We start from the raw sequence: 14119 nt of genomic DNA, 5'->3' as shown, positions 1-14119 counted from the left end.
AAATTAATTTTATTTATTTAGTTGGCAGGTTAGTTAAGCATAACTATGCCTGGTTAAAAATGTATAATCTGGATTTTATTGATAATTTGATTTTTAAAAGCGGAACAACTGAAGAATGTGAGATGGCACATTCTGAATGTGAATTAACACACTCTGAGCTGCAGTCATTTTTCCAAATATTTAACTGAAAAATTACCTGAAAATGTTGGTTTCTCTTGTTTTTGATGAACAATAAAAGCACAGATTCTGTTTCACATGAGATTGAAGTGCATTTTCAGTTTACTTTTTAATTGAAATACGTTCAACTTGTTATACCATTTCACTCATTAAGTATTAAGACTGCTTATTCAGTATCTATTTTTTAGAGAATTCTGCCCGACGCTGAAACTAAGCAACAGAGAACAGAGTGCTATAAGGTGTTATAAAGATATATTTAGCTATATGAAGAGTTAGAAAACCTCACAAGTTTAATATTTAACTTTGCCAGTTTTAGTGTATCTATATTTTATCAACTGAGTATTTAGTTGTCATTAAATTTTGATTGGTTTCTTTACTCTGACATCCATTTCAGTGTGAAAAGATGTTTAAGTACCCTTGAGGGACATCTGATCTTCCTGTCAATCCCATACAGGCAGTTAGGTGCTTAACTAAGATGAGTTTTATTTTGAACAGATAAATTAGCAGTTATTTAAATGATTTGTGATAATGATTGCATACATTAATATCAGCAGCTCGAATTCCCATAATACACACATGCTGAAGAACTGTTCACATCTGAAATGAGATGATCTTTGCCAGATTACAGTAACTAGTGCACAACATCCTCCAAAATGTGCGAATTAAGTAAAGTGCCCCCCTAACTTGAGGGAACACACTTGGTGATGTGCTGATGCCCCCTGTTAAGGCCTGGTCCCAATGCTGCCAGCACAGGCTCAACACCCCCCTAATGACCCTGCACTGGAACAAGCAGCTTCAGAAGACGAATGAATGAGTATGTGACTCGTGCAATATGGGTTTTCTTTATGGTTTGTTGATGACACTTTAACAGGAATAAAAGAGTTCCGTCATCTTGTACTGAATTGTTGTAACATATGATCGCTTCTGATGTTAAATTCTGAGAGTTATCAGTGTATGCACAATAATCAGAATAAAGCTGCTATAAGTGCCCATTAATTCCATATATATATAACCACTATTATGTATTACCAGTAAAGGCATACACGATAACGTGCAGTGAATACACTTGACTTGAGCATTCCTAGTTTTCAGACTCTTTTTCTGTACGTGTAGCAGTCGTTTGCTCAGAGGTTGATGCACTTGCTGCTTCCTGAGCAGCTCTTCTTTTCTCCACCCTAGCGGCCCGCTTCTTCTCTTCTTCCATCGGCATCTTTTCGCATTAAAATTGATTGAGTTAGTGTTTGTGTTGCAATTACTTAGTACGTTTTCCTTAATTTTTCACTTAAGCTGGCACTTAACTCTTCAATCTGCCTCAGATTTAAGATATGAAGTGGTAGGGGAGGTGACGGCGAAGATGGTAAGGGAATGAGTACTGCCCCCCTGCTGGCTGCTGCAGAGAGTTGATTCTACAATAAAATAAAACAAAAATAAAAAGAGGAATCACCTTGGAGGTCAATCATCACCCCGAAAGTGGACAGTAGATGTCATATAGTATGTGGTAGTATGTGTAAGGTAGTCAAATGGTTTGCAAGCTACAGGTGGTTTAAAATCCTGGACAGACAAATGGACAGCCACGGTAGCGTATTATATATGAAGATTAAATGCACTGTTAGTAGCCATTCAGTAGCTCAGTTAGTTGTTCTGTCTGTTAATTATCATGCAGATTGTTAAGAAAATGTTCAAGGGGCACAGGTGCCACAATCCCTGTCTCCGAGATGTACAGTAAACAAGGCATTTGACATGAGTGTGTGATCAGCCAAGCCCCATCATTTCTGTACACTTTATTGTTTTGCAGATTTAATTTTAAATGGGTAAATTTGCATTTTTTGTCCATCAATCTATGCTCAATAACGCATAATGACAAAGTGAAAACATGTCATCAGAAAGATTTACAAATTTATTAAAAATCAAAAACTGAAATCTCTCATTCATATCGTTGCAAATGTACTTTTAAAAGGGTGATGTGCCTATCTTGCCCGTCAATCTACACTCAATGTCTCATAATGGCAAAGTGAAAACATAACAACTGAATCAATAACTGAACTCTGCCACACAGACCCTAGTTACTGAAGCCCCTTTGCCAGTAGTTACAGCTTCAAGTCTTCTTGGTTTACTCTCTGCCAGCTTTGCCTCCCAGATTTGGGCAGTTTCTCCCATTCTTCTGAAATTTATTTATGAAACTATTCAAACCTTTAATTCTGTACTTTGGCAGTAGTTACAGCTACGAGTCTCCTTTTTTGTAAGTTTCTACAAGCTTTGCACACCTCGCAAGCTCTGTTACATTGGATGAGAAGCATCTGTAAACTGCAGTCTTCAGGTATCTCCACCGATGTCCTATGGGGTTTAAGGCTGGCCTTTGACCTGGCTACTCAAGAACAATCAGAGACTTGTCCTGAAGCCACTCCAGGATTGTCTTGGCTGTAGGTTTGTGTCATTGTTGTGCTGAAACTCCAGTCTGAGGTACTATTCCCACTGGAGTAGGTTTTCTTCAAGGACCTTTCTGTATTTTGCTGCACTCATCCTTCCATCAATTCTATTCAGCTGTCCCTGTCCCTGTTGCTGAGAAGCACTCCCATAGCATGATATGGCCCCCACCATGCTTCACTGTAAGGATGATATTAAACAGGTGACCTGCTTGCTGAGCTGGATGCAGGGTAATGTCATACTCAGGACAAAGCGATTGCAAGTGTAAGCCACTAGGGGGTGTACTGCCACCCTAACCCCAGACACAGACAGGCAAGACACAGGTTCACCTCAATACATGTGTTTATGTACAGTTGGTGCACCAGTCACCAACACCGCAATACACAGTCCATTCCTTTCCTTGCTGCCAGTCCTTCCGCCTGGACTCTTCTTCAGGCTTTGTCTACTCCCTCCTCCCGACTCTGGCCCCTTTTTATAGGGTACCTGGAAGGACTTCAGGTGCCTAATAAACTTCTTCTGGCCACATTTCCGAGTGTGGTGGAAGTGTGGCCAAATAAGACCCTGAAAAGGTCCACGTGCCCCCTGGCGGGGGCCATGGGTTCCAACACAGGAAATCAAGCGGGCTGCCCTCTATCAGCCTGGGGGAGAAACTGTCCCACAAATACTCTCTCCTCCAGTAAGGATTCCTTCCTCCCGCCACACAAGTTATGGGCCTTGCTCAAAGACTCAACAGAGTAGCGTCACTTCTGGCGTTTACGGCACAGATCACTAGCCTCAGAGTCACCACTAAACCCATGTCTTGTATGGAAAGCTCCATATATTTGAAACAGAGTGCGCTTACATTTCTGAGGACACATACTTTATATTATGGAGAAATGAACATATGGAGGTATGGGATAATGAGGTCTTTCATATAATGTACAGTATGTATACAGCAGTGTGGCAACAATACCTTTCACTGCCCAGTAGAATGTAATGACTAAAATTTGAATTAAAATAATCCAGTGCCTTTTTATCATAGCAAAATCTGGTCCTGCATTATCTCTCCAATATAGAAAGCTTTAAATTATTGAAAGAGAAAGAAGTCCACTCTTTCGTTTTTAAATTACACACCCTTATGCAAGCATGTTGCCCTTCAATATGATGCTATTGATGTTTTTTGCACACCTGCAATTGGATAACTCAAAGTGCACCTCACCTTCCAACAAAAGGTCTCCACAGGACTAAGCAATCTTATGTTACAACAATGGAAGCCCCACTTAGCAAGCGTCTGCCTTGTTTTCAATTTGCCAAGGTGAAAGTGTCTCTGCCCTTGTGATTAACACCTCATTACACCTCTGATCAAATAAAAGGATATCTTTGGGGACGCAGGGACAGATGGCGAAGAATGTTTATTTATTGCTGCAAGTGTGACATGGGAAAGCTTTCTGCACAGTTTGTTGTGCGCTTCTAAAGTCTCCATGAGACCGTAAATTACTGGGTTTATTGGGGTTTACAATGTTTTGTTAAAACCAAAGTTTTTCTCCATAGAAAAGAAAACTTCAAGCATAATGTGAGGAACAACTACGTGTGTAACAAACTGTAAAAGTCTCAGTCATTTTATTTAGAAGTAGACTTGTGTGTTTATTTATATATACAGAAAATGTTTTGTGTATAGATACAGAGTTAAATTTAAAATTGAAAAAGTACATAAAAACATATAATAGACAAATAGATATAAACTGTGTATAAACTTACCAAAGAACAATACACAAACTAGATAGATAGATAGATATTTTTTATTTGTCCCCAAGAGTAAATAAAAAATACATACATACAAAATCTAGGTAAAATTCCGTTACAACAAATATCTTTACAACGAAATTTTCATTACAATGAAGTATTTTTATGGTCCCGACAGTTTCTGCATATGACACGAGTCTATAGAAATCTCGTTACTACGAAGTGCATTCAGCAGATACTTTCATTACAACAAAGTGCACAAAAGACCTTGAAATGCCTGAATGAATCAGCCACTGAGCAATTAGTTCTGTGGTCGCAGCTCAGTTGTGCACAACGATCCCCAAACAGAAACATTGTAATTTTTTTTCTTTCTTCGAACTTTCCTCGTACTGCTTTTGTTTTGTTTTTTGCTATTTTTGTTTTCGGTGCTTTTCAATGATACCTTTTGCTTACTGCTTGTCAACATTTGAAAAACATCCATTGGAATTTAACTCATTGTCACCCTCCTATAGAAAAGGCAGACACAAAAAAACGATAACAGTTCATATCAGAAAAAAAAACGAAAAAATTTTGCAGCTCTCAATTGCGGCAAAGACGTTGCCAGTGAATTCAGAATTTTGCCATCGACACTGTCAACTTTCTTTAAAGACTGAGCAAGAAAAGAAGAAAAATCTCGGGTTGCAAACGTATGTGAACTGCTGCATTTGAAGACATCGAAAAAGCAGTTTTTACAGTATGTGATTCAGTGATGCTCATTCAAGAAACATTCCTATTAATGCGGCACTCATTCAAGAAAATGTGAGGTTTGTAAACTCTCTTGGGACCTCCCCAACTAGACAGCACGCCAAAGAGCGTCCTGAAGGGCGATCTCTGCATCTGTATGGGGCAACAGCAGGCTCACAGCTATGCTGCGTCTCTCCGCCAAAGTAAATAGAAAAGATCTTAATGGGTGATGCAAGGTTAGGAGCACGTACATTGTAAATGCAGATAACAGAATTACTTGGTCACTGACCTGGCCACGGCCCTGCCTGACTGCTGTGTCTGTGTATAGCAGAGTGGCAGATCACGCTACAATAAATAACTGTGATGTTCCTGTTTCAAGCGGAATAAAGCTGGTTTTGCTAAAGTACCAAGACTAAGCTTAGTGTGTTGGGGTGCAACACAGGGACTTATAGCGTGATCCGTCTGCAAAACAAATCCTCCTAGGAGAGAGAGACGCCCAGAGTAGTTTCTTTCAATTACCTGACATTTTCTTCCTCTTCTTTTGGCTGCTCCTGTTAGGGGTTGCCACAGCCTTTTCCCAATATACTCAGCATCTCTCCTCTGCATATGACCAAAACAATGTAATCTCGTCTCGCCCAACCGTGCAACTTGAGCTGACCCTCTAATGTGCTCATTTCTAATCCTGTCCATCCTCGTCGCACCCAATGCATCTTTTACTCTGCCACCTCCAGCTCTGTCTCCTGCTTTCTGGTCAGTGCCACTGTCTTCAACCCATATAACATAGTAGGTCTCACTACCGTCCTGTAGACCTTCCCTTTCATTCTTGCTGATATCCATCTGTCACAAATTACTCCATTCCACCCTGCCTGCACTCTCTTTTTCACCTCTCTTCCATACTCCTTGTTACTCTGAATTGTTGATCCCAAGTATTTAAACTCATCCACCTTCACTAGCTCTACTCCCTGCATCCTCACCATTCCACTGACCTTCATCTCATTCACACACATGTATTCTGTCTTGTTACTACTGTCCTTCATTCCTCTCCTCTGTAGAGCATATCTCCACTTCTCCAGGGTCTCCTCAACCTGCTCCCTATTATCACTACAGATCACAATGTCATCAGCAAACATCATAGTCCATGGGGACTCCTGTCTAATCTCGTCTGTCAACCTGTCCATCACCATTGCAAATAAGAAATGGCTCAGAGCCAGTCCCTGATGTAATACCACCTCCACATTGAATGCATGAGTCACTCCTACCGAAAACCTCACCACCGTCACACTTCCCTCGTACATATCCTGTACAACTCTTACATACTTCTATGCCACTCCTGACTTCTTCATACAATACCACAACTCCTCTCGAGACACCCTGTCATATGCTTTCACCATTGCAAATAAAAAAGAGCTCAGAGCCAGTCCCTTAAATTAATCCCAGCTCCATGTTTCTTCTGTCACTCGTACCACAGCCCACACTGACCACTGTCACACTTTCCTCGTACATATGCCACTCCCGACTTCCTCATACAATAACTCCTCTCGAGGCACCCTGTCATATGCTTTCTCCAGGTCCACAAAGACACAATGCAACTCCTTCTGGCCGTCTCTATACTTCTCTATCAACATTCTCAGAGCAAACCTTGCATCTGTGGTGGTCTTTCTTGGCATGAAACCACACTGCTGCTCACTAATTATCACCTCCCTTCTTAACTGAGCTTCCACTATTCTTTCCCATAACTTAATGCTGTGGCTCATCCATTTTATCCCCCTGTAGTTACTACAGTCCTGCACATTCCCCTTATTCTTAAGTTACCTGACATCTCTGCATTTCAATATTTTTTCTGACAATTTCAAGTATCTAGGACCCCGGGATTTTTACAGCAAGGGCTTACACAGTTAGTTTTATATATATATATGTGAATATATATATATATATATATATATATATATATATATATATATATATATATATATATATATATATATATATATATATATATATATATATATACTGCTCAAAAGAATTAAAGGAACACTTTTAATCAGAGTATAGCATAAAGTCAATTAAACTTATGGGATATTAATCTGGTCAGTTAAGTAGCAGAGGGGTTGTTAATCAGTTTCAGCTGCTGTGGTGTTAATGAAATTAACAACAGATGCACTAGAGGGCAACAATGAGATGACCCCCAAAACAGGAATGGTTTAACAGGTGGAGGCCACTGACATTTTCCCTCCTCATCTTTTCTGACTGTTTCTTCACTAGTTTTGCATTTGGCTACAGTCAGTGTCACTACTGGTAGCATGAGGCGATACCTGGACCCTACAGAGGTTGCACAGGTAGTCCAACTTTTCCAGGATGGCACATCAATACGTGTCATTGCCAGAAGGTTTGCTGTGTCTCCCTGCACAGTCTCAAGGGCATGGAGGAGATTCTAGGAGACAAGCAGTTACTCTAGGAGAGCTGGAGAGGGCCATAGAAGGTCCATAACCCATCAGCAGGACCAGTATCTGCTCCTTTGGGCAAGGAGGAACAGGATGAGCACTGCCAGAGCCCTACAAAATGACCTCCAGCAGGCCACTGGTGTGAATGTCTCTGACCAAACAACCAGAAAAACTTCATGAGGGTGACCCAAGGGCCCCATGTCCTCTAATGGGCCCTGAGCTCACTGCCCAGCAGCATGCAGCTCGATTGGCATTCGCCATAGAATACCAGAATTGGCAGATGCACCACTGGTGCCCTGTGCTTTTACAGATGAGAGCAGGTTCACCCTGAGCACGTGACAGAAGTGAAAGGGTCTGGAGAAGCCATGGAGAACATTATGCTGCCTGTAACATCATTCAGCATGAGCAGTTTGGTGGTGGGTTAATGATTGTCTGGGCAGGCATATCCATGGAGGGTCACACAGACCGCTACAGGCTTGACAAAGGCACCTTGGCTGCCATTAGGTATCAGGATGAAATCCTTGGACCCATTGTCAGACCCTATGCTGGTACAGTGGCTCCTGGTGCACGACAATTCCTGGCCTCATGTGGTGAGAGTATGCAGGCAGTTCCTGGAGGATGAAGGAATTGATACCATTGACTGGCCACCACACTTTCCTGACCTAAATCCAATAGAACACCTCTGGGACATTATGTTTTGGTCCATCCAATGCCACCAGGTTGCACCTCAGACTGTCCAGGAGCTCAGTGATGCCCTGGTCCAGATCTGGGAGGAGATCCCCACAACACCATCTGTCATCTCATTAGAAGCATGCACCGATGTTGTCAGGCATGTATACAAGAACACAGGGGCCATACAAAGTGCTGCGTACAATTTTGAGTTGCTGCAATTAAATTTTGGCAAAATGGACTAGCCTGCCACATAATTTTTCACTGATTTTTGGGGCGTCTTTGAATTCAGGGCTCTGTAGGTTGATCATTTTCATTTCCATCAAACGATGTGGCATCCTTTCGTTCCTAACACATTACCCAGTCTATATCAGTATAGATATCCAGGAGGATTTCTTTTTCCCATTGAGATCTGATGTGTTTTCAAAATGTTCTTTTTTTTTTTGAGCAGTTTATATATATATATATATATATATATATATATATATATATATATATATATATACATATATATATATATATATATATATATATATATATATATATATATATATATATATATATATATATATTATAAGTGTCTGTGTGCATGTACAGGGTGAGGCAGAAAGGACAGATGCTTTTTATAATATCACAAAATTTTTCTTACAAAGAAATTTATTGAAAGATTTGAGTTCATATTGAAATAGCATTTGACAAAATCAAGTGTGGAAAACAACATCTCCCATGTGGTGTCCGTTATTACTGATGCATTTCTGAAGGCATTCATGGACGTTGGCCTCCACTCTTTTCAACATCGCTCTGTCGATTTGGGTGACTTCCACGCAAATGGGTTCCTTCAGTTCCTTCAATGTACGGGGCTTATGTTCGTATACGTGTGCATTGAGGTGACCCCACAAGAAATAATCGCACATGGATAAGTCAGGGGGCCGAGGAGGCCAATGAATGTCACCAAACCTGGAAATGAGGTGACTAGGGAAGAGAGGGCGAATAACATCCATTGATGCTCTAGCTGTGTGGGCTGTCACCCCATCCTGTTGAAACCACACACGCTGGATGGGAAAACGTTTTCGTCGTAATTCAGGTAAAAAGAAGTTGTTTATCATCTCAATATAGCGCTCCGACTTCACAGTAACAGCATTCCCATTATCGTCTTCGAAAAAGTAAGGACCAACAACGCAACTTTAGTCCATAGTGCACCAAACCGTCACTTTCGGGCTGTGCAGTGGCCTTTCATGTAAATTTTTCGGATTTTCAAAAGCCCAATAGCGGCAATTCTGTTGATTCACCAAGCCATTGAGATGAAAATGAGCTTCATCATTCATGAACAAAATGAGGTTGTCATTTTGCTCAAAAATTGCATCCATTTCATGTGCTAAGTTCAGTCATTGTGCGTTATCCCCGGCCTTCAACTGTTGCATCAGGGGACAATTTGTAGGGATGGAAATGCAGGTCTAAATGCAAAATCCTTACCAAACGATTTCTGAGGCCAAGTTGAGAAGAATGCTTCTGAGCAGATCGACTTGGACTGCGCAGCGGGGCTAGTCGTATACTTACCACATTTTCAGGGGTACGTGCCTTCCGTGTAGCCCCCGGTGGTCTTTTGTTCATTAGTGTACCTCGTGTATGAAGTGCTTTAACCCAATGTAGGATAGTATTACGAGCGGGAACAGCTTCATTTCTGTGGATATTGAAATGGCAATGAAACTTACGCTGAACTATGGTAATAGATTGGTTGTTCTTGACAAAATAGTCATATGCAAAAACGTAGTGTTCTATTGTCCACGGCTCCATGGCTTCAACTAAAAATAAAAAATAAAAAAATTCTAAGACTTCGCGAACCTAACGCCACCTACCGCACATCTTTCATTCCACCTAGTGGTGAGTTCTAGCCATTTCAAAGACGTCCGTCCTTTCTGCCTCACCCTGTATACAGTATATGTATTTTGTATGTATGTATATCTTTAGGGCCAAATAAGGTCTGTCTGTCTATCAGCTGGAAAAAGTCTTTCAAAAAGAATGAACCAAGTGAAGTTGTGACACGACAGAACATGTCAGCATCATGCATTTTCCTCTCCTCACCACCTCAGCTTGAAGCCAGTGTTCACAGCAATTTGAACCCCCAGTGTTTCTGGTTCCTACCATATATCTTACTAATGAGGTGCTTGTCTGGATTAGATTAGATAATTTCATGTTAATCAGCCCACACGTGGAGTAGAAAAAACAGTAACAGCAACATCTGATGCAGATATATCTAAACTAGCAAAATACACGCGCTTCGCAGCGGAGAAGTAGTGTGTTAAAGAAGTTATGAAAAAGAAAAGGAAACATTTTAAAAATAACGTAACATGATTGTCAATGTAATTGTTTTGTCACTGTTATGAGTGTTGCTGTCATCAAGGATTTGATTATAATAATTTTTTTCAATCAGGTTCGTATTTGGAGGACGTGTTGTGTTCAAGTTACATTCCGTGTTTGTCAACCGTTGTAAAGATAACGGGTTTCATTCATCGAAGTGTTCACTACGCAAATCGGTACTCGTGAATCTAAGATGTTTAACAGGCATTCCCATTATTAAGTTGTGGATTTGCCTGCAAATACTTGGAGGAAGCATGTCTATGAACTTGTGGATTTGCCTGCGAGTATTTAGTGTCAGCGTGTCTATTAACTTGTGGAATTACCTGCAAGTATTTAGCGACAGCGTGTCTATTAACTTGTTGATTTTTCTGCGAGTATTTGGTGGCAGCGGCATGAAGTTGTTTCTGCCTAGCTGCATCAGAAAATGTACCACAACGTCTGACACGCCTCCTTTTTAGTGTTTTCTCACAGCTTGGATTGCTGCTGTCATAATCGGTTTGAGTTTCATGGTTTCTTTCAATTATGTTAGTATATGCAGGACTTGTGCTGAAGTGACATTCGGCATCTGTCAAGCATTGTAAGTATACAACCGGCTTCATCGATAACTTCGCATCCAGCTTTTGAGAGTTGAAACATACATAAATATCAAAGTGTCCACTACTCAAATCGTAACCTGTGAATCTAAGATGTTTAAAAGGCATTGGCAGTTTTCCAGAGGTGTAAAATATTTGGCCATTTCGGTACACTTGAAAGCGACAACCGAAGAATTCAGCGGCAGCCATCAACTCACATGCAGAACCGTAGGTGAAGGGCTTAAGCATTTCACTCTTCTAGTGCTCCTGTGTAGTATAATTATCTCCTGTACCGTCATCAGTCCACACCTTGAACCTGTCCCAGTCATTCAATACATAAGACACAATGTTCCTCCGGATATCAAGAGTGAGCCTGATATGGCCGTGCAATATATAACAAAGAGAATGGAAAAGGCAGGTGCCATCTCTGGGCATGAAAACCACTCGGTAAGTGACAGTTCTTTGATCGATGGTGATCACCTCGATAGGCATGTTAATGGGGGTACAGTTGGAACGATAAAGGAAATGGGTACCTGAACTGTAAACTAAGTCTAAAATACCTGCACAATAACTATAATAATAATAAATGAACAATACAACAGCGGAGAAGCCATGGATTAAATAAAAAGGCTGCAGTTATCAGCAGGGAGACGTGAATACCGTGGCGAAGCAAAGGAGGGAATGAAGACACCGGAGCGACGGACGGCCTTATATGGGCAGGCAGCCAATTACGTGAGAGGCGTGGGGATGGGGAACGCAATATAGGCAGGCAGCCAACTATGTGGGAGGCGTGGTGATGGGGGACGCAACACCACCTCACATGGCGACCGAGCTGCAGGCTATGGACGTATATATGTATGTAAGTAGGATTCAGTTATGACTGTTATGCGTAGAATTTCTAAATGAAACCTGCTTAACTTTTGTAAGTAAGCTGTAAGGAATTTAGCCTGCCAAATTTCAGCCTTCTACCTACACGGGAAGTTGGAGAATTAGTGATGAGTGAGTCAGTCAGTCAGTCAGTCAGTCATTGAGTCAGTGAGGGCTTTGCCTTTTATTAGTACAGTGGAACCTCGGTTGACGAACTTCCCGGTACACGTACAACTCGGTTTACGACCAAAAAGTTCGCCAAACATTTGCCTTGGTTCACGACTACACACTCGGTATACGAACAACCCAGTTTCCCTTTTGGTTTGTACATGTTCAGTCTCTCCCTGTGCATTTCCTGTGCAGCGAGCAAGAGAGAGAGAGAGATAGCGCGACACAGACACACAGACACACACACAGGCAGCGCGAGAGAGGCACACACAGACAGCGCGAGAGAGGCACACACAGACAGCGCGAGAGTGGCGCGCGCACCCACACACACAGAGGCAGCGCCAGAGAGAGCAGCGTGCAAGAGATTGCGACACACACACACACACACACACACACACAGAGGCAGCCCGAGATGCAGACACACAGGAAGCACGAGAGAGAGCTGGACGCATTAAGGTAGGAAGGCAGTTAAAGAATGCACTGGACTTGATTTTGTTTTCACTTCTGTTTCCAGCGATCTGTTCATAGCGTGCATTGTTGCAATGTTATTTTTCTTGGTGGTTTATTAAATTACAGATTTTTTCAAATGTTAATTTTTTTCCCTGTGCTTAAAACTCATTTAAAAAGTGCTTTTAGCCGGCGGTTGGTAGTGCTATAGCGCAAACTATTGCAGTGTTAGTTTTCTCTGTTGTTCAAGGTTTTCTCAGTGTTATTCAATGTTTTTACATTTAGTTTACTATTATGTTGTGCATCCTATGGTTTAATGAACTATATTTGTGCTTAAAAACTTAAAAAATATTTATATTTACATACAGCTCGTATGGTCTGGAATGGATTAATTGTATTTACATACAGTCCTATGGGGGAAGTTGCTTTGGTTCACGACCAAATTGGTTTACGACCAGAGTTTTGGAACAAATTATGGTTGTGAACCGAGGTCCCACTGTATATATACTGTATATAACAATGAACCAGAGTGTTTGTGCAGATGCTGCCCATTAGATCTTTCTGAGAATATGCTGAATGGAAGTTGTCTTTATGTGTTCCATTATATTAATATATATATATATTTTTTTTTCATTACAGGAAAGCTCACCTCATCTTGAGGAGACTGGACAGGGTCAGCAGATATTGTGCCGCACTTCTCCGCAGCGCATACATTCAGAGTCGGACAGACACAGTGCCCTATCTGTTTTGCCGAAGTGATGAAGTTCGACCACCCAATACGGTCTGGCATGGGTCTTTACAGGACATAAAAGTGACTTGTGAAGAAAAATTAATGTCAGTCCCAAGAAATATATATGGAGACTCAAAACTACGATGAGAGCATTTACATGAGACTTTGGAAGCTACTTTCTTTTTGTTTATTATGATTTATTTTTTACTAAGTGCTTCATACGGACAATTAAAAAAAAACGACAACAACAATTTTTATTCTGGACCACAAGCTGCAAAAGAGGTTTGGTAGTCATGGTGGGAACTTTCCTTTTCTGAATCATAGGCTATTACGTAGACAGCTTAAAGTGTTATGTCAGAGCATGTAAATGATTAACAGTGGATTGAAATTAAAACTAAATTCTGATCTGAAAAGGTATTTTCATTTTTTTTTTCTAAAGAAAATAAAAAAAAAACCAAAAAACTAGTAGAATTAACATAAGGGCCATCAACTAAAATTGTCCAGGTAAACTGAGATTGTACAATCTTGTTCTACTGGATTACACAAATGTTTGTCTATTTGGTGGTGGATGTTTCGTTTGAAGTCTGATTTTTTTGGATACCCAGCATTCCAAGAGGTACAGTAAAAACAATGGTTTATAACTGTTCTCTTCTGTCTCATGTGTTTATTCCACAACGATACCGACAATGGACTGGTGCTACCTTTGTTTAATTTCATAGCTTTTGCATGAAGCTTTCAGGTTACAATTTGGCTGCTTGGGATTTCTTGTATGGAAAAATGTGACCATACATCCAACCATTTTCTAAACCTGCTTATGCTAA

General features: G+C 40.8%; 1 protein-coding gene across 2 annotated transcripts in view; it reads left to right on the top strand.

Annotated features, from left to right (window-relative positions):
• The window catches only part of LOC120535132 (astrotactin-2-like), a 2291264-nt gene extending 2277727 nt beyond the window's left edge, over positions 1-13537 (top strand). For both annotated transcript variants that reach the window (XM_039762741.1, XM_039762742.1), the window contains one exon: positions 13208-13537. In XM_039762741.1, coding sequence (XP_039618675.1) covers positions 13208-13445 — 238 coding nt within the window. In that variant the 3' untranslated portion in view covers positions 13446-13537. The remainder of the gene's footprint in view (positions 1-13207) is intronic.
• The last annotated feature ends 582 nt before the right edge of the window (positions 13538-14119 follow it).

Source organism: Polypterus senegalus, chromosome 9, assembly GCF_016835505.1.
Source record: "Polypterus senegalus isolate Bchr_013 chromosome 9, ASM1683550v1, whole genome shotgun sequence".
NCBI lineage: Eukaryota > Metazoa > Chordata > Cladistia > Polypteriformes > Polypteridae > Polypterus > Polypterus senegalus.
This window is presented reverse-complemented; position numbering and strand designations above follow the sequence as displayed.